The following is a 22,951-nucleotide window of genomic DNA, read 5'->3' as shown; positions in this document are numbered from 1 at the left end:
TCTATACAAATTACAAATCTTTATTCAATTTTGTTCTATTTTAAATATGAACTCACAAATACATATAAAAATAAACTGATGAATGTAAAACATATCATGACTAAAATGATTAGAATATTTACAACAAATATATAAATAACAAGTGTACACATCTCTTTTTTTACTATAACCCGTATAATATAATAAGAGTTTTTTTTTTCTTTTTTCTTTTGTATCCAATTAATGAGTATTGATCTTGGACAAAATACCTAAAATAAAATTCAATCTAAGCATCAATGCCAATTTGCTGAGATCACAGCGTTCTTTTGCCACTGAGCAACGTTATTGTTTTGATTTCTACTGACCCCACCATGAGCTTCTGGTTGTCGGGAAGTCTCTTAAACCAATTCCTGGGAATGTCTGGGGACCACCAGTTTCGTAGCTTATTCCATTGTGTTGATTGTAAACGAAAGCCTTAGCTGCTGGAATCTTCTGAGTGGTGTAGCCCACTGGCGAGATTGCTGGCCCCAATAGAGGTGGCAAATAACCCTTGGAAGGTTGCAAGGCAGGTCTTTGCTGAATTGTTGGTCTGGGTACACCAAGATTTTTAATGCCATACTGAAGTGAGGGTTGTTTGGTAGCAACACTGTTTGATGGACCATATACATTGCTTCTCAAATCACAAATTGTATTTTCAATCAAGTTTGTCAAAGGAGCTGAATAAATACGGAAGTTCACATCATTGTAGTCAAGATCGGAGAGAAGGAACACTGGCATTCTGTCGGAAAGGACCCATACGTTCTTATTCTCGTCAATTTTAACATCAGCAGGGAATACAAGGCCAACATCGTCACGATCTACAACTCCATGGAATTGAGGTGAATAAGGCATTGAAGAGTGCCAGCATCCAACAGCATTCTGGTCAATCAAATTGAACAACATTACCCCGTCATCGCTCATAACTCGTGAAGTTGTGTGACTGTTTGGACCACGTTCGTCTAATGGCACAAAGTCATGGTAGCTGTCTTCAACTCGACTCTCATCACGCAAAATTCTAGTGGACACTGCGAATTCCCGATGACTTGCCAAAGGACTGAAGTACATTGTTCTGAAACCATCCGATCGAATTGGAGTCAAAGCCATTCCAAAGATACCCTCCTCGCCCCATTGGAAGTTCAAACCGGCAATGTTGTAATCCCCTCTGAGAGGATCTGGGAAGAAATAGCTGTGCGAAGAGAATCTCCATGACTTGTTCTGCTCCCAAGAATACACAACCAGACCATAACCCAACTCATCAGAGAAGTAAGCAAATGCATCATCGCAACTCTTTCCCACATCAACGGCAATGTTGGCAATAAAAGTGTTGGCATTGGTGTCATCGGGACGGAATTCATAGTGACGTATACGAGTGTTTGTCGCCAAGTCGTATACATTAACCGCATATGGACAGGGATTTGTTGTGGTGTTTCCAATTCCTAAAGTACCAGTGTCTAGTACCCATAAACGGCCGCACTCATCGACTTTGATTCTGTAAACGGTGGTCAAGCTGTTGGCGCAATCACCAGCTGTGTTGCTTCTCCAATCTGGATATGGAATCAGTTCTGGTGATCCCGTCACACTATGGTCCATGTTAATGTATGTTAGAGTTGCCGGAATGCCTATAAATAGAAGAAAAAAAAAATACCGTCTCATTTAAATTGTTTATACAAAATTGAGTGATATGAATTAGATAGAAATTTATTTTTGTACCATTATAAATAACTGTATGAAAGCTTTGATTGACAGTCGTAGGTATCCATTTCAAATTTTAAATTTAGATTTATAGCCACCAAATAAAATATACTCCTAGTGAGTGAGTATGACAATTTAAAAAATTTATCAATCACTTTAAAGTCTAATGAGATAAAGCCATAAAAAGACATTTAAAAAAGTGTCAGTTTAACACTTTGGCGGCATCCATTTGTTGCAAATTTGAAAATGAAAACAGCAACGATATTTGTTCTTTTTGAGAAAAAAAGATTGGAATTATTTGGAACTGTGCAGCATTCATCGATTTATTGTTTTTCTGGTCTATGAATGCATTTTTTTAAATGTGAGCATTTTGAAGTTAATAAAGTAATAATAAGAATATTGAATTAGGGAAAGTTGGGATTGGATGTAGGAACAATATACCTATGCCAAGTTTATTTAACACCGAAAAAAAAAATGGCCAAATGCTGAAAATAAATCCAAAAAAATGGGATTGGCATTTTGGAAACGGTCCTAGCCAAAATTTCGGGGTTTGGTTACTTTTAAACCTAGGTTTGTGATTTGACAAATGACCAAAACCTCGAAAAAGAAATATATATTTTTTGTGATCCAATATTTTCTTTTAATTGAAAAATAATTTCAAAGTCCAAACTACCTACGAGTTTTGGCAACACAAAAATTTTGTCTTGGAAATCACTTAAAAATCATCTGTACAAAATTTCAATCAAATCTCTGGATGCGTGTAGATGTAGATATACCTAGATAATTATGGATTGCAGAAATAATTTTATTCGAAATTCATACCTAGTCTTTCAAAATTATTTAACAAATACCTACATTTTTATTTCTTCTTAAAATTAATCTCTATAAAATAGATAGAATTCAAAACCTTGTATGAAGAAAGATATTTTATTTTTTGAGGAAATCATCCTCATTCTTCTTTTCTACATATTTTTTTTTTTTTTAACTTAAATAATATTTTGAAACTCTGAAAGCACCTGAAACTGTGAGAGCAAAAGCTTAGAGTGTAACACAAACGATTTGCGGAAAATTCGTCGAAAATACAATAATCGAAGGCATTCGGGCGGGACTCGTTTTCGAGATAAAATAATATTGTTTGGCATTTGACTGGGTTGAGAGAGAGACCGTTTTTCTCACACCAAACACTAAAACTGTCAATGTCAGTTTGTAGAAGGATCCGGTCATGGTTGTTTTTTATTGTCTTAAAAATCTTCATATCATCGGCAAATATGAGAATTTCACTTGAATGTATGCATTATTTATAGCAAGTAAAAAAAGAAATGAACCCAGATGGCTTCCCTTGGGAAGAAGAGAAGGCGGAAAACCAAAAGCTTTTAGCTTGAAAGAAATAACTTTATGATTTAATTGATCACAAACTAGATTCTTGCTGAAAAATGCAACACTCTCACAAACAACTTGTTCAAAAATCTTCGGAATACACGATAGTTTTGAAATAGGTTAGTAAATCTTTATATCTGTCTTATCACCCTTCTTGAAAATTGGAATTAGAAATGACGATTTCCAAATGATGGGAAATTTTCCAGATTTGATGGTAAGTTCAAACAAATACGCAAGGGACTTAGACAACGAGTTTCTACAGTTTTTCAATAATATTAAAGGAACACCATCTGGTCCAACTGAACAATCGTCATTTAACGATGAAAGAATTTCTAAAACAGTTCTTTCTAGTACAGGGATATTGTTAAAACACGTTTGGGAATAGCTTTGTAGATTTCCAAAAACATCCCTACTAACAATTTTGCTTCTATAATACTTTACAGAAGAAAAAATTGCATCTGTAAAGCTTAATAGAACCAAAATTTTTTGTCGGGATGTTTCGTCAATTTTAAAAGCCTGATCAACAAAAGATTAACGGAAACTTTTCGCAAAAGCATTGCAAATACCAAAGGCTTGTTGCATTGGGATGTTTTCATAAATAAAATCTGCAGGGTAGCCATCTGAGTTTTTTTTTGTAAATACTTGTTTCTCATATAAGTTAATTAAAATATCTTTTTTTCAAACACCTACCTACAAACTGGAAAAAATTCATAGAGAAAAAAAAGGAGTGTATCATAAAAGATAATAATTATATTTAATTACATGAATAACGAGTAGGTAAAAGGAGTTGTTTTTTTGTTGAATAATATAACAACTGTTTTGTCTTGGAACTTTATTAGGAACAACTAACATGACCACACAAACAAGGTATATATTATTCACACAAATACTCTATAAGGATACCATTTTTGCATAGTTAGCATTCTCTGTAACTTCATTTGGAAACCGTTTAATTTCCCGATACACAAGATTAATATAGCTACGTTATGTTAGTGAAACAGCTGAGATGTGTATCTATATGATGTTTGGATTGGATAACATTACATTCAATTTACACATCTAGATCAATCAAAATAGTGTGACTATCTGTGACTAGTATTGAATCATTTAGTCCAAATACAAATAAATAAGAATTTCGACAGTTTACCAGCAGGTAACATATCTGATCAGTTTTTTTTTTTTTCAACTACACTATATGAACATCAAGTGGAATAATTGCTTAACTTTATTGCGAACGTTGTGAATAGGCCTAAACAAATACCTATCTACAGACTAGACAAATATTTGCAATAACCACTAGATATTTAGGTAGATGGCGTTGTTGCATTGTGAAAACTAAATTATTCAAGGTAAGGTTTAAATTGAGTATTTTAGATAAGGAAAAGGAAGATAGTAATAGCAAACAGTTACAAGTTGCTTACTTGATGAGGGCTTTTTGGTCGTTCTGCCTAGTGCCTTACTAAGAGTTAGTTCGAAATTTGACAAAAAGTCATCAAAAGTCCCGAATTTTCCGAAAATTTTTACTGGGAACTCTTTTTTTAACGAAATGACTGGACCATTACATAATGATAACGATAAGGGAAATGTATTCGAACGTAAAATATTCGGTGCAAGGTCAGAAGGCCGTAATGGACTGTTGACCCACTTGTGTGGGTGATATGTCCATAAATCATTTATTAGGACTGCCAAAATTCACAATGATGGTGAAAGTTGATTTTTTAATTGCTTAACTGTCTGTCTCAAAAGTACTTGCCAACATAGAAAAGGAGACAACTAAAATTTAATTTTCAAAAAATTATACTTAGTTCAGTTTTTTAACATAAAATGATTATAAATTTAAGAAAGTTTTAAAAAAATAGTGGTAATTTTTGAAAATTACTCTAATAAGTTTTCAAAAATCAAACACGCATCGAGTTTTCGAAATTAACTTCAATAAAATTTCGAAAAAATTTTTAACATTTTCTTAAATAACAAATTGTTTTAAAAATTTTATTCTTTAAAAAATTTTGCGCTTTCTCATTGTTTATAAATAAATATTTCTTAAGTACGTTTAACCCAAATCCTTTTTGAAATTAGGGATATAGTTCGGTTTTCTTACGAATACTTAAATTAGCTCGCTAGAAAAAAATCCTTTCAAATAATTTCTTCATAAACTTGTTTAAAATGAATTTAATGACAACTTGTTAACAATCACACAAATCTGTCAAAATTAAAAAGTTCATTGCTGCAAAATTATATGTAATATGATTAACTCATGATCAAGGATGTCATTTACACATGTTTTTTTATCTCAAACAAAATTGTCAATTAAATAATTTTAAAAGCAATTCAAGTAAAACTACTTGCAAAAATTTATTTTTACTGTTTTCAAAATTAAAAAAAAAAAAAAAATTCCATGACCATATACCTAATTAAATTGAAATAATTCCAACGCCTATAATACTCTGCGGCATAGTTCTCATTAAAAAGTGTTGAATAACTAGAAAACATTATTGAATATTGCATTGAATACAACGTAAACGAGGATTGAAAATGATGATAATGGTGATCACCATCATCATCGTCCATTCATACAACAATTATTACTTTCGAATTTATTTTTCATTTCTTTCAAATTCTCATTATAAAAAACTTTCCGCTGAATCCTATCCTAATCCCAAGTGACAAACTGGTTATCCTATCTTGGGAAAAGAGTTAAAAAAAAAAACATCCGTCTTAAAATAACATTACTTCGTCGTTATTGCTATCAAAAGTCATCACACTAAAAATAATCATATAAACCGGAACGAACGACAACTTGTTGAAATGGTTTGTTATGTTAACAACCAATTAACTCACCATCGGCTACTGTATTCCCAGTTAACAACTCATTGTTTGCTTTCATTAAACCAAACACTAACGAGCCGGGTACGAGTACTGGGAATGTAATTGAGGAAAAAGCTTCATTCGTGGAAAATAAAACAACAATTATTGTAAAAAATATTTTCATTGTTGCAGTTAGATGAGGATTATTAAGGAGGTTCCATTCATTTTGAAGTTTTATTTTTTAACTAGAAACATTTATCAAAAGCCAATGACTCGATAAATGTCAACCAGTGTTGACAGTATTTTTATAACATCAGGCAAGTTTCGGTAGTATCTGTTAATCGGGCGCTGTAACTGTTAGGGCGCTTTTCTCATAGTGCTAACAAGGGACCGAAAGCGTCCTTAACGAGTTATTAAAAAAAAAAAAAATATTTAAGAATTTGCTATTTTCTGTTCATAGTTTCCTGTGTCCGTTTTTGTCTATTTCAAAGATTCTTCTAAACTATTTTGACATTTCTTTGTTTTTCGATATCGATGTCATTTTTCAATTTTTTTAAAACTGATGTTTGAAAAATTTTGGATTCTTGGTTTCAGACCGAGCGAATACATTCATTAAAAACCTATTAAAATTTGTACTCAAAAAGGCCCTTCTCTGATCCAATTATTGGCAACTACGGCCGTATACTTTGTTTATTTGTCAAATCGAGTTCTATTTCAATTCGATATTTTTGAATTCAACACACTCATTGGTTACCTACTTAATATAATTTTTTTTTTCTTTTATATTTAATTTTATTAATGTGTTTCGGTAACGTATAATCAACAGTAAACCAACGATAATTAAATAAAATAAACTTATAAGACGTGCTATCTAAGATCAACATCTGTTAATAAATAAATTACTATGTTGTGTTTGATGTCTGGTTGAACAAGCAACTGGTGCAATTATTTATCTCAGTTTTTTTTTTGTTGTTGTTGCAATTACATAATAATTATATAAAAAAAAATTCTTTTAAATCCTCGGACCACATTATTTCTTCATCGAATTATACCTACGATCTACGCATTCATATAGTCTTTTGAAGAGCAGAAAAAAATGAGATATGAGTTGTTTTGATTTCGTAAAAGATATTTGATTTGTTTGTATAGTAAAAAAAAACTGATTGTTTACAATGTAGTTACAGAAGCAATGCTGTCAAACCATTTTTTGTTTTGTATTCATATGACTTGATATGGTTTATTAAGGTGAGGTGTTGCGGTACCTTGGGATAAACTTAATTTGGCTTTTTAAGGATTGGTTTTCTTTTAATTTGTATATTTAGAAAAAAAAGTTTTTTACTTTGGTATTACATCATGTAAGTTTTGTTTGTTTGTTTTATTTTTGTTTTTTTTTTTTTTGACATGATTACTGTACCCATGTTTTGTCCATTTAGAACTGATGTATTTTTGCATTGTTATAAAGTCCAGTTTTTTGTCCACAAATTAAAGCAGACTTACGTTTTTAAGATGAAATTCTTTTAACAAATGGCAGGAGAAAATTCCTAACTGGTCTAAAATAGTACAGAATCGTCCTACCAAAAAGAAAGGTAGGTAATTAAAACTGAAGAGTGACTTTCCAAAAATTCAAAAAAAAAAAAAAAATATATATCTGCTTTTAGAGCCCGATTTGAGGGGATAGAGAATTTCCGGTTTAATTGATCACTGGAATATAACCAACAAAACTGAATTCCGTAGTTTGAAAAAAATAACCCAGGGATAACTTTACATCTGGGCCCGATTGGACCAACCACTTTGCATTTTGCAACTTTGCAAAACAATACTTTTCTGCAAAGTGTTGCAAGAAAAATTAAAAGTTCCCCACTTTGCAATTTTTGATGTTATTTTTGCTAAGCAAAATGTGCGGGCGTTGCACCAACTAAAAATAGAACTTTGCGTAGTTTGAAAATTTGCAAAGTAAAGCAATAAATAGTTTAAACTTTTGTTCGTTGTTAAAAAAGGTTGAAATCTTGTTTTTTTTTTAAATTAAATTTAAAAAAAATACTTTTAGGTATAATAAAAATTATATACATATTTTTAATCATAACACTTCATACGGTTCAACAGAATCAGAAAATACATAATTCACAAAAAAAAAAACAATATTTGTATCTAAAAAAAAACAAAGAAAGAAAAATCAAGCCTTGGGTGGTATAGCACCCCTGTTGTCATCGGAAGGTTAAACAACGATATCTTTTGAAATTTTGTTGTACTTTACTCTATCATTTGTTATTTTGTTGGTCATAGTTACTTAGACTGTTGATATGCTGTAATTTGTTTAGAGAAGAAAATAATGGATTTTTTAATATCAATATAATTTTCTTATTTTAACTAGGTATAGGTACTATATTTGATTAAGGTTTTTGGCAATTCTAGAGGGGGGCTATGTGGCCATGAAGCAGAGGGCAAAGGTGCGTTCTTTATTTTACCATAGTTTACTTATGTTAATATTATCGAACTAAATGGTCTATTGTTTAGTTACAATTTCTAACTACATAGGTATTTGAAATGGTTCCTGAACTCCTTTTCAAGTGTCAAATAGTCACGATTCGTAAATTTTTCCAACTCACTTCCATGATACGAGTTTAGTGAGTTGTTTATCTAAGAAATAAGATGTTTGGTTTTCAAGACAATTCAAACATTCGTATTACTTTTATTAATCAGCGGAAAAATTAAGTTAAAATGGAATTTTGTAAATGATGGGAGAAAATTAATTTTGAATAAAAACATGATTTTCGGTTAAAATAAAGGAATTGAAATTATTCTAAAAAACAATTCGTTTAACAGTCTATCATTATCTGACAACAAAGCGTTCCTAAATGATTTTTAGAAGAACACAACAAATTCTAATAATGCCACTTCAACTTCTTTTCACATAGTAACCATAATTAAATAATCCCAATAGTTAATTATTCCTAATTTAAAAATTCATTCTTAATTTTACATCACTCACGTACCTATTATTACACTGACACTCTTTATCTTCAAAAAGTCATTCAAAGCGATTCATTTTAAATTATCATTTAATATACCCGAACTTTATAGGTACGAGAAATGGCCATCCGCAAATGAAATTTTGTCTTTGCATATTATTGCAAAACTTTGCAGAATTTGATATGGAAAGTGCAACGAAATCGAGGAATTCTCTGCAAATTGGCAAAACTTTGCACTTTTCAGAAAAGTACTTTGTGCTTTGCAAATTTGTGGTTGGTGCAACAAAATTTGCAAAGAAAGAATTTTTGTTTTACTTTTCAAAAAAAATAATTTCCTCTTTGCAAATTGAAGTTTGGTGCAACAGAATTTGCAAAGTTAAAGTGCAAATTTGCAAAATGCAAAGTGCAAAGTGGTTGGTGCAATAGGGCCCTGGTATAATTTAACTTTTTGTCTGTTATATTTAACTATATTATTATTATTAAATGTACCAGAAGTAAAGTAATCCCTGGCTCTACTCCTCCGTGCACTCCCCAGCTTTTTCCGGAACACTAGACTAACTCTATTTTTTCTTCAATTTGCATATAATTTTTAATGTCTAGTAAAAATCAACAGTTAAAAAGTGTTTTGACATCAAACTTATTTGCCTTAAATCGGTATTATTTGAATCAATTTTGTTAAAAGGGTCAATCAATCACGCACGCAAATCAAACTGAACAGACTTTCGATTAATTTCTAGTTTTGCCAGAAATTCTTTTATACCTAATGGAGAATGAGTGTTGAAAAAGAACTGACTTTAATCCATAAATTTTCCAGCATTATGTAATTCGTCCAGTATCAATCAAAAAGGTGAGTGTGAAATTTCCTCAAACAGTTTTTTCGGTCACTGATCTATTCAACGATCATTGGCAACCATTATTTTAAAAACGTTTAAAAATGTGTGTTCCGAAAAATTACGTCGGGTGATAGATCCTTTGTGCTTTTAACTGTCTGGAATTCCTATGAAGCAACATTAAATTGATTGATACTTCGAAAAAAGTTAAAAAACACTTATCATTATTTATAATGTGCCATATGGTATGCTGGTCTATGGAAAGATATAAACAAAACTTGAAAATCATCTATATTTGTCTTGTTTTTCCACTTGTATATCTAACAAAAATCGACTCCTTTTATCATTCCCAAGTAGCTGCAAGTCAAATGTAATTTATAAAGACAGTTATTAATGATTTGAAATTGAATCTTAAACCAGAAAAATAATCAGATTTACCCACGCTCATAAAAAGACGAAACCTGCTCAATATTTCCTGTATTGTCCATATCCAGTCTAGCACAAATATAATGTTAACTACACACGAAAAGTACAAGTACTAACGAACTCTCCTTCACATAATCCTGATTACCTATTGCGTAACAAACACCCAACAAGATTCAAATTTTCAGATAAACAAATTCAATTCAAATGCAACTTCAACGTTTATATTTAGCTATGACCTAGTTTTAAACTCGAAGGTGTAAGTCTTTCAACCATCCAAGTACCTACTAAACTAGATTCTTGTACAAAAAAAAAAAAAAAAAATGTTTTGTTTATCTACTTAAATTACTTGATTTAACATTCCCCATAGACAGACGAGACATATTGCGGACCGCAATGTTTTTTTTTTATTTTTTTTCAAAAATACCAGTAAATCAGCTAAAAGTGTTTTTTATTTTGTCTAACGTCTAGCCATAGGATTCATTCATTAACTTGATTAACATTAACAATTTCTCATAAAATACAGCAGTCTTGTGACAGACGACAGATTTTTAAGCAAAAAAAAGATTAAAATAACCTGTATACAACATGCGTGCATTTACTTTATTATGATTAAAAATACGCATTTTTTTTTTTCTTAAGCCTAAAGCAACTGGCATAGGATCATTGATCAATTTTTGTGACAGGTATTTTTATTAGTTTAATGAAAAATACAAACAATTTTCTTTTTGTCGGATATATAATTTTAGCAATTCAATACCCACATAAATACTGATAATAACCGAGCACAAATTGAGTTCTGTGCAGTGCAGTGCTTCTAGTTAAATATAGTTTTTATTTTCAGAAGTACACTAACCAATTTTAGGTTATTAATAATTCTCACTCGTTTTTTGAATTTTTTTAAAATTTTTTTACAGCTGTTAAAGTTAGCAATTTGTTTTATCTGCATTCACAATCAGTATCAAATATCAGTCGAAGAAAGCAAATATCCAAAAAGACTAAAAATAATCAAAACTTAAAATTTTCTTGAATAGGTAGCAATCGCATACTTTAATTTAGTTTTCTAAAAAAAAGAGATTTTCCTATACATATTTTGATTTTAGTATTTTATTTAGTTAATATTTTTCAGACAGTAAGTACCTAACCAAGTGATTCGTACTGTATGTCAGAATATTATGTGTCTAATTCTTTTATGTTGTTGAAACAAATTAGTTACGAATGTGCACAAGAGTTAAAATAATGTACTTCTGACATTAACAGGCACTTAACCAACTTCAAAATACACGCTAGAACATAAGTGGTCTGTTACAGTAGGGTAATTTATCATAAAAAAAACTAAAACAAGGTCTATGAATCAAAAGTTTATCTTTTTGTGTTTTACTTATGTCGTTTATGATTGGTTTCACTCAAGTATTCACTTATTCTGAAATCCAAAAAAAAAACACTTTGAATCGCTTCCACTTAATTCTGAAATTTTAGGTATATCTGTATTGGTGAATAATAAAATAAATTTTGTTTTGCTTTTCTACAAGGAAATTTGTTTTGACGTTTAATTATTTAAATATTAGTGATTTTGAGTGAATTCTGTTTTGAAATCAAGAAGAGAATTTGGGCACGTTCAGGAAATATTAGGGACTAGATATTTAGGCAACGTCATTTTCTGAACGGAAATTTGAGTAAATTGCCAAAATTAGTTTGGATTTTTCACTATTGTCAAATTTCAAAAATTATTTGAGAATTTTACAGATCGCATGGGGCAGACACCAAATTTAACTTAAATTTAATAAATAAATAATATTAATTATAACCGATAATGCACTTTTTACTCGTTTTTCAAACAAATTGATTTAATTTTGCTAAAATAATTCTGTATTTAAAAACAGTCAGCTGTCATGTTGACAAAAAAAAACTTTCCTAAATTTTTAGGGAAAATTTTCTTGCCTAACTTTACAGTCAGCTTTCCAATAAAATTACCTAAATTTGAAAGATTTTTTTTGACAGGTGACCAATCAGAGAATGAGAAATTACCTAAATATTTGAATCGTTTATTTCAGAAACAGCATAAGTCCACTTTTTCCAAAAAATTTTTTTTTTGGAATTTCTCATTTATGTATAGTTATTTATCTTCTGAAAAAAAAAATTAAGTATGTCAGATCCCCCAAAATACGAAAACTGAAAGAAAAGGGTTCAAAATATATGGAAAATTTTCACCCGGTGACAACATTTTTGACTGTTAAATACATGACTTTTTACCAGTTTTAAATTATTTTGGCAGCAATCTTGACACGCACCCCCTTTTGTTATATATCTATAAAAAGGTAAAGAATAACTCTATCTATATCTATTAAATTCATTAAAATTGTACTCAGGATTCAAAAGTTATAGCCAGATTTCTGGTGGTGGCAGCATTTTTAACTCTTGAATAATATGACATTTTACCAGTTTTAAATTTTTTTGGAAAACATCATGACACGCAAGCCTTTAAGTTATACATCTATAAAAATGTAAATATTTACTCTATCTACTGCTATTTAATTTATTAAAATCGAAAGTAGGGTTCAAAAACTATAGCTAAATAAAAACAAAAGTTTAACCACAAAAATTTCGTTTATTTCAGAAACGACATAAGTCCACCGACTTTAAAGGCTTAAAAACCCGCAAAGACCTAAAAAAAAGTTTATATTTTAAAGGTTTCTAAATGCATCTTAGGCTAGATTATAACTCGGCATACTCTAAATTTGAAGTGTTGTGGAATTTTAAGTAAAAAACTGTTTTTTGTTGCTCCTGAAAAGTTTATGCTCATGGACTTATGTCGTTTCTGAAATAAACGATTCATTTAGTCCCTAACGTTTCTGAACCTGCCCTTTATGTTCTGAGAAGCGTTCTATCTGTCATATCCGTCTGAATAAATCACTTTCAGAAAACTTTTGAATGTTGAAAAAAAACTAAAACAGATAAAAATAAATTTGAAAAACATTAGATTATTGGAAAAAACTTGTGAGTCAAGATTAAAACTTTATTGCTTTTTGTTTGAATAAAACTGGGGTCGAATTACGGCATACGTTCGTTAACATATGGTTGCTTTGTGTCCCTATCTTTTTCTGCTAATTAAATAGAGACACAAATAGTAAAAACGTTAACGAATGATCGTAATCGTATGCTGTAATTCGACCTCTGAATAAAAATGAATGTTTTTAAAATCAGCTGAGGTTTTCGAAGTAATGCTATTTAAAGAAAACAACATCGAAAAACATAAAAAGTGTTATAACTCGACGAAAATGATAAAATTACCTCATTCATTTTTCAAGTTATGATTAAAAAAAATCGGAGATAAGAAAACAATCAAATGTGATGTTATCGTTGATAGAAAATTTGAAAAAGTGGGTTCCGCAAGTCCGTCTGCCTGTCAATCTGTCTGTAAAAGGAGATACAGCTTAAAGATGGGTCAATTCACTTGAAACTTGGTATTTAAAGATTCTTGGAGTTTGAATAGAGAGGTATATGGAATTAATTTTGTAGGTCCAAAAAAACAGAACCTGTCATATACCAATTTTGGAAAAGTTTAGTTCCCTCAAAAATGGCTCCTACTAGTTTTTACAAAATTAAATTGCTAGTTTTTAAATAGGGTCTATCTTTTTTTTTTGAAAATAATAATATATTAACGGTACCTAACTCACATACAACAATATTTCAATTTCTGAATTGTTCAATTCGTGGGTGAAAGAATATATGAATTTTTTATTTCAATTCTAGAAACGGACTTTAAAGCTCATCTAAAGGAATGTCAATTAGGTATTAGGAATTCAAACTCCTGCTTAACACTGTTTTCAATGTTTTGGAGTAGCATGAGCAAAAATATGTTTGCTCACTGATGCGGTGTAACACGACATACGAAGGACTCTTTATAAATAGCCCCATCTCTAGTATATTGGTTGGTTATAAACAAACCCTAACCGCTTTAAATTTACATATAGGAAGTTACTTTTAATTAAAATTTTTTTATTTATTCTGAACTAGTTGCCCCACTGTATCATACTAAAATGTCACAAGTTTTTTTTTTAGATAACAAGCTGTCTACTCTACTCCAAGCCAGGTGTTTACAATATACCTAGAAGAAGTGTGCCAATTTGGTCACGTCTAGAGCAATTTGTTCCGGCCATTTAACTCGTATTCATAGATTGATAACACGCAGTGACATAGCTATCCGTTGCAATTGCACATGTAAATATTGGATTTGTATATTTTTTGCTCACGCCAAATCAAGTTGTGTTGTTTTTGATTTATTGATTCAATCAGCACTTTAATCTCACAAAATGAAGTAATTAGAGTGCATTCTTTCGTCAGATATGATAATTATTTATTTATGTTCAATTAATGTACTAAAATGCAAAAAAAAATATTGATATTGTAAGATTATGGTGATTCAAATAATGAAACAACAAATAAATTACAATGCGTTGTTTGGTTTTGGTAAATTTTAATTTTTGGCTTGGGTCAAGATTTGGTTAACAAATAAATGTTTAGGTAGGTACCTACCTACCCAATATCAAAAAAAAAAAAAAAAAAAATTAAAATCATTAAAATTTTATTTATTAGATCATTATCTTATATCAATTTGGATAAGATAATAAATTTTTAATCCATTTACGTTAACTATGGTCGGTTAATCAAAAATAATATCTAATAAAAAATGCAAACAAATTTATTAAAAATCGTTTTTGGTCAATTTAGGCTAATTTTAGCACTTTTTTAATGTTAAAATGGTCAGGATTTGTCGTATTGTTTCTGATGGGGTTGTTAACTTTTATTTTTTGCTGTGTTAACATTTTAGAACTTGTTTTCTCTGGGTTGTGTTATGACGGAGACGGAAATCAGACGTCAAATGAGTTGTAGGTATAGTATAGATGGAATATGAACTCCGAGTTCATGTAAACACAAATGAGTAACCATGACAGTCACAGCTTTTATCATGAATATCAATCAATGAGAAAGTAAGCCAATAAATCTCTTAACTATGTTTTATATAAAAAGGTTAATATGAAAAAAAAAAAAATGCTGAAAATAGTAATTTACCTTTCAAAGTAAGTAGAATTTTTCTTGAATATTTATAAGACAGAAAATGAAAATTGGAGGTTTTTAACTTTTGCATAAATATGTAAAATAAATCAAAGATAAATTTGATATTTGCTTTATTAATAAAGAAATTCATAACTGCATAATTGCATAGATTATTATTGAAATAAGTGATAATTGACACATTTGGGCACGCCTATAAACGTACAACAAATAATAATAAATAGAAAATATTCAAAACATGTTAAAGTGTTTTAACTGGTTTGGTTAGTTATTCAAGAACATTTAAATCAAACATAATGTTTTGAACAAATGCAACATTATAATTTAAAAAAAAAATAATGCAGGTGGGTAGATTTCAGGTCTTTTCAACTTTGAAGTAGTTTTTTTGACATCGTTTCAATTATTATTATTATTATTTTTTTTTTTCAGCGGACTAGATATTTTGTATCTATTTATTACAAGCTAACATTGATAAATTAAGTGCTGATAATAAATGTATGCAACCCAAGAATTACATTAATGTTTTTTACAACACTTTTAAAAGTTTAAAAGTCAGGAAAATTTCTTGTTGTGTTTTAATTTTGTTGAGTCACTCCTATTTTAGTTTGTATTTTTTTTTTTTTCGTTGTAAAAAATACGAATTTGGCTTAGTTTTTAAACTGAAATAATTGCAAAATTAATTTGGAAATAAAACAAAAAAAAGCATTTATATAGAGACAAACGCTACACTTGAACGCCTCATTCATAAGGACGATGAAATAGGCTCATTTTTTTTTTTTTTTTTTTTTTTTTAAACTACATTTTAGCAATACCATATTTTTGTAGTATTACTTAATATTATTCTGAATTTAAATTGCAATAAGTTTGAACCAAAAAATGTATTCGCTTTTTTTAAATTTATTTTTTAAATTGCAATAAGTTTGAACCAAAAAAATTTATTCGTCTTTTTTTAATTTATTTTTTAAAATACCTAATTAAGGTGTCATCAGTTAGTCTAGATTGTTTTTTTTTTTGTTCCAGTATGATTGTTGTGTGATTTCATAATATTTATGCACAAATAAATCAAGCAACAACGAATAATCAGTTTAATTCATTCAATTTTTTATTACAATTTCGTAGCCGTTTCGGTAAGTTGATTTATAGCATCGAAGTGTGAACGTTTTCATTATCACGCTAATTGTCTTAGCTATTGTTTTTTATTGTTTTATTTCATGTTTATGGCCAAAATTTTACAAGTTAGCAAATAAATAATACAATGTTAAATAATTAAAATTTTATTGAATTTAGGTTTTTTAGTCTGCTACCTTTACTTGCAGAGTTCTGTAAAGGGTTTTCTTTGACTAAAATATTAACACATGTACATATCTATACAATTTTGGAGGTATTGTAATTTTTTTTGAAAATTACTGTGTTTACCATTACATTACCATTTTGAAGAAACTAGATTTTGTGAGAAAAAAATTAAATATCTTATTCAGGGATCTAGTACGTTTTATACAGATTTTGTATGTGCAAAACCGGTTGTTTGAAATTTCTGTCAGCTCAAAAATTCAAGCTTTGTCAATTTTGATGCTTTTCAATTCTATATTTAAGACATCCTTTTTATTGATATACCAAATTCTTTACTGAAAAAAAAAAAAATTAGAAAAATTATATGTATAAAAATCTACCTATTCTTTTGCTAATAGCTCAAAAGATTTTCAAGGTACTCAATCAATGTTATGGCATACTTCGTTTGTGGGTCAAAACTAACTAAAGAGATGTTTTTATTATGTCAAATATAAAATTTTATATTAATTTCAAGTTTTAATTAAATTATTCCTTTATGACTTTTCAAAATGTTTATAGTCGAAGCAACATTCTATTTTCAGTTTTTTGTTTTTTTTTCGTTTTTTAATACTAATTCTGCTATTCAAACGACGAAGGATGAGTCAAATATATCAAATATCATAAAAATCGGCCCAGTCGATCTTGAGTTATAAATTACACCATTTATAACTCAAGATCGACTGGGCCGATTTTTAAAAACTAATTTTTACTTGCGATGTATAGGTACTATACATCAAGTTATGCATTCGTAAAAAAAAAAGTTGAGATAACATTTTTCCATGATATTACGATGGTAGACAATGCCAAAAAAGTGGTTCCCGGAAGTCCGTCTGTCTGTCTGTCTATCAGTCTGTTAGTCTGTCTGTATAAGGAGCTACAGCCTAAACGGATGGACCGATTAATGTCAAACTTCGTATGTAGCGTTATTTGGCGACTCTCCAGAGGGATTTTTGGAATTAATTTTTTTGGATCAAAAATAATTGTACTTATCATATACCGATTTTAGTAAAATTGAAATATCTCGAAAACGGCTCTAACGATTTGTTTAAAAAATTCAAATGTGAGTTTTAAGCTAAGGTCTATCTTTCAATGAAAATTTTTTTTTTGAAAATCATTATTAACGGTACCTGCCATAGAACCGTTTTTTTTTTTCTTCAAATTTGATTATCTCCGAAACTGCTTATTCGATTTCAACGAAACTTTTTGTGAAAAAGCATTTAGGTATATAATTTAATAAAATGATATAAATTTAAATAAATAAATATATTAAAAATAAAATTTCCAAAAAAGTAATTTTTGGATTTAAAAAAAAAATTTGAAAATATTTGTTTGAAAAATCAAATTTTCGAAAACGGGACATTGAATTTTTTTGAAATTTTGGTTTTAGATGTTGATTAATGATTTCTACAAAATGGCATACCAATTTTATTTTAAAACTTTTTTCCAAAAAATTATTTATAAAAAATTAGTTTTTTAAAAAACGGCTCTAACGATTTTGAAAATTTTTTTTCTAAAATTGCATGTTAATATATCAATTAAAACTGCTTATTTGTTTTGGAGGGCAATTTAATTTCAGATTGTATTTTATTTTATTTTTTTATTTTTTCCAAAATTCCAAATTTCTATATAAAAAGTCTTAAAAATTTAAGCAACTTTTAACTCTAAGAGCAAGTTCGTGCGACCCAGTCGTGCATTTTATTTTTAGTAAGTATAAAATATATTCTTTTCATAGACAAAATTATTGCGTGACGACAGACTGAGACTAGTTAAACAAATTTTTCTATATCTCCCTTGCTCAGCATTAGTTGGATATTTTGATACGGAAATAAATGAAATTTTTTAATAGTATTTTTCCAGAATAGCAGTATGATTGTTTAGAGTCTAGCTAGATTCGAGACCATCTTAAAAAAGCTACACTAAATTTTTCAAAATTACAAACAAAAAAAAAGCATCAACTTTTTCTCATTTTTTCCAAAAATAAATAGTAAAAAATGCTTAAATTTCAAACAAAACTACAGCTTACTTTAAACTCAATAATTAATATTTTCACAGATTTTTATAAGCCAGAATTTGTAAAAAAACGCTTTTTCACTCTACTATCTTTTGGATTTTGCCCCTATATAACATCAATCTATAACATCCTTTTTGCTCTTATTCTGCTAATAAAAATAATGTTTCTAGCTTTTGGACTCTGAAAACCTGTTTGGCACTGGATAAAATGTTGAGACTGCATTATTTTTCAAGACGTTATTAACTTTTGTTGTAGATGTTATTTCACTCTATTTTTGACACATTGAGGTGATAGTTATACCTACCTAAAGTGAACTTTTTGATAGAAATAAGTGTTAAAACTTCAAGTCCAGGATATACTTATAGAAACCAGTACCTAAATAGTTTACAAAGTTTGAAAACATAAGTTTATTTTTTATTCGAAACTTGAAAGCCTGAAACCTCATCAGCAACTTAAGACACTTTACAAAGTTCATTAATGTACGTATTCAATTTTGTAAATTAAAAGGAGCAAAATATTGCTTAATTTCAATTAAATCTGGCAAAACAGAAGCTATATTCAAAATAGTTTGGAAGGTGTATGTTAATGCTCTGTACACTTAACTATTATTTTTTATAGTCTTACAAACTACTGCCACTATCTATCTAGGCCATTAGGTAGGCTTAAAATAAAAAACACATTATTGATTTATTGAATTCCCAATTATAATTCCATTATGCCCCATAAGAAATCGAATGTTTATTGACCAAAGGCATATTAAATGATATCGAATCATGCTCTTTGCAAATGCTTAACTGGCCTCTAACTTCTTGCATGTTATGTTGTTTACTATAAATACAAAAACAACAATTTTGTTTTTTCTATTTCAAGATAATTACACTATTTTCCATCAATTAAAGTTGTTGACTAATCAAATCAAATCAAAGTGTTAAATACAGTTCATTTTCAAGTTTTCAATAATAATTCTTTGCAATTAATAATTCCATAATGCCCATCAGCAAGTGGCCAGGTGGTGATGGTGGTCAGGAATATTGTTGTCATAAATATTACGCAACCAAAGTAAACCAATACATTGTTGAAAACTAGTGCCTAGATATCGGTGAATTCAATTTTAAAAAGTATTAGACCATCAGGGCATTGGCGCACCATCAGGGAAACTAAAAAAAACACGTCATGGTCTCATTGCCCGGCCTATAGAGTAACCGATTCGTGGGAAACACTCGTCAGTGAAACACTTTCAAGCTTAATAACACATCAAAGCGATAAACCACTGCGGTTAGCACCAGTTTTAGCCATGCAAATGGTTTCTGTTTACATCTTCTCTTCAGCCTGATGGATTTATAAATGTTCACATTCATTAGTTTGTAGTTCGTCGATATGGATTTCACGTACATCGACACGCGGGTATAATTAGTTTGAACGTGAGGTGAAGCATTCACCAAACTATAACTAGGCACTACTCCGGTAGACTTTTACATCTTGGAATAGTAGAATATGTACTTTTTGCCAGTTATAATGTACATAGATTCAATTGCCAATAATTTGCATTTGCATATATTTCCTTTGGCAAGATATTGGAGAAATTAAAAACACAAAAAAGAAGTTATAGCCATAAAAATATTATTCAATCGGTAACAGCCAATAAATGATTTGAAATACGTTTTGTCTATTAATCAGGCATTGCAAAATTATTAGACATTAATGTTAGTTGATTATGTTTTTGTTTTGATTTTTTTCTTGGCTTAAAAAATTATTTAATTGTGGTTTCCTTTGGTGCACCGCAAAGAATATGAACGTGAACTAATAAAAGTATATCAGGTACATTAAATTAAGATTGGCAGTTTTTGAAAAACCATCAATATTGAATTTCAAAGCATGGATATAGCGTGCAGAATGCCATGGGAGAAATCTTTAGTAAGGTCTTATTAATTGCAAAACTATTTCAACTATATTGGCACTGACAAACTAAGGTTGAATTAAAAAAAAAAAATTGTGAAGGCTTAATTGAAGTTATGGGAAAAATGAGTAGAGTTTAAATTACTCGTATGTATATGGTAAATGTCACTTTTCACTTTTTGAGATCATAATTTTGATTGATGTGTTAAGGTGCTTTTTTGATTTATTTTTGTTGATTGTGTTTTAATTTTTCTTATGTAGCAGCCTATCGAGGTATACGTTCGGAGTAATTTTTTTTTCCGATTTGTTCGAAATCGGAGAATTTTCTATCGAGGTATCCGTTCCGATTGACATATCGGAGAATCTTCTCTTTGACAGTTGTGCTTTGAATATTGCGGAATATTTTCAGAAAAGTTGAATTTCACAGAAAAAAAATATAAAAATGTACATAAATATAATTGTGATTTTTTAGTGTAGATTAATAAAAAAATAGCGACAAAGCCTCAGCAAGAGAGGTTGGTTGGTATTGAGAAGACTTGAGCATCACAAGGATTTTTATTTATTGAATAAATCACGCTGACACATGTGCCAAATGAATGCGATTGTATACTTTATATTTTTGCTCAGAAGTGGATACCTTGAAAGAAATGTAAGTTCCGATCGGAACTGGCTATCGTTTCGGAACTTTCTCCGAATGGATACCTCGATAGGGCTGATTATCTGGTAAGCTTTTATGATATATGTACAACTTCAATAAATCGTTAAATATAATATTACAAAGAATATGCTACATTTCTAAAAAAGTATGTCACACATTTCTCTAATAGACTTATAAAAATCAAGACTTTTCTTTTCAGGTAATATGTTCTAGTCCGAACTTTGAAGCACAATTTTTTACAGCACACTGGAGTTTTGAGTATTATCTAGCAACAGCCACACAGACTGGACAAAATTTTGAAGACAAATTTAAATTCAGATAATCTTTTTTTTAAGACATTTTTTAACAATATTTCGCAAAAGAAGATAAAGACTTTTACTTGGTGTCAAATATTAGTTTGCAATATGAATATAAACGATCAAGATAGTTCATAAAAATATATTTGGTGGAATGGTATTTTTTGGAATCATTTTTTGATTTCGAAGTTTTTTTTTTTAAACACATGTGTTCTTTTAGAGATTTAACCTTACGATGTTCTTATAACCCCTTTGTAGGCACACCTCTTTTTTTTGAAGTGATAGGCACACGGTGTGCGAATTTGGTTTCTACTTTTTCATGTCGCTAGAACTGGTTTCGGTCTCAATATTTTAAAGAGAACCAGAATATGAAATTGATGTAGAATTTTCTGAGGACTTCGAATATTGTATTCTCAATTCCAAAACATTATATTTTCAACCTTATAAAGACATTTTTTTGTGACCCCACTTTTTTGAAAAATCGTAATTTTTTCATTTTTGTCCTACCAAATTCGTACCCGTGTGCCGACAGAAGGGTTAAGAATCCATTTTCCATATTATCCATATTGAAATATGTTGTTTTGCTAACGAAATTCTCCCGAAGGAATACGATGTTTTATAAGTTAATCACCCCAAAAAGGTGCCTATCATTTTTTAGTATAGTTTTTCGTTGTGTATTCAGTGGCAGGTTTTATAAAGTACTGGTTCGTTTGTGTTTGTTTATTAAGTTGTTCCTAGTTTGCCACTATTAATTCGGTTTTCCATTGATTTTTTTTTAACAGACACACCGAAATCATATCTTCTAACAATGGCAGGCAGAATATCCCGATTTTTAACTGCGTCAACGAGCGCTTCACCAACATAAGCCTGATTTGTGCGAACACCCCACGTAAGAGGAAAACGATACCACCGAAGATAGTTTCAACTAGCTCTTAAAAAAAAAACCTAAATAATGAACAAATCCTTAGCTACTTTATTAAAAGTTTCTTGGCTGATGTTTTTTATATTTTTTTTTTTAAACTTAATGTGATTCAGAGCTACTGTCTAGACATCATTTTTATTTCTTATTAAATCAAATTGCCCCAGTAACAACTTGTTAATTTAACAACGATTAAGGAGACATCATTTTTATCATCTTTGGAGGTACAAAATTCATGAAATTGCTTCAACTTTGATCACTCATCTGTCACATTCAAATCACATAAATGCGTTTCCTGAAATTCACATAAAGAAGGTGTAAACATTTCGCTACAAAATAGTTGTGTCATTTTGTCTAATTCTCTTTTCAGCTGCAAATGGAAAATGCATAATTCCAAACAGAGTAGTGACAAGTCACTGATTTAGCAAATTTATCTAATAAAATGCCTCAAAATACCACCTGCAGTCACATTCATTTGATTAAATTCATGCGGTTATCGAATTTAATTTTTTTATTGCTCAAGCTTGTCATTAGACCCAGTCAATCAAAAAGTCAACATTCCATGAATTTTTTAATTTTCCTCAATCATCGAAGAGATTTTAATGTCTTCCGATATCGGCATTGAACTTGACCCAAAGTTAACTTGGCCAAA

General features: G+C 29.6%; 1 protein-coding gene across 2 annotated transcripts in view; it reads right to left on the bottom strand.

Annotated features, from left to right (window-relative positions):
* Window positions 1-22,951, bottom strand: part of LOC129910833 (protein yellow) — a 119,281-nt gene continuing 96,330 nt past the window's right edge. For both annotated transcript variants that reach the window (XM_055988420.1, XM_055988419.1), the window contains one exon: window positions 1-1,637. In XM_055988420.1, coding sequence (XP_055844395.1) covers window positions 337-1,608 — 1,272 coding nt within the window. In that variant the 5' untranslated portion in view covers window positions 1,609-1,637 and the 3' untranslated portion in view covers window positions 1-336. The remainder of the gene's footprint in view (window positions 1,638-22,951) is intronic.

This window comes from Episyrphus balteatus, chromosome 2 (assembly GCF_945859705.1).
Source record: "Episyrphus balteatus chromosome 2, idEpiBalt1.1, whole genome shotgun sequence".
NCBI classification, from domain to species: Eukaryota; Metazoa; Arthropoda; class Insecta; order Diptera; family Syrphidae; genus Episyrphus; species Episyrphus balteatus.
The sequence above is the reverse complement of the archived record's forward strand: the minus strand, read 5'-3'. Positions and strand labels throughout refer to the sequence as shown.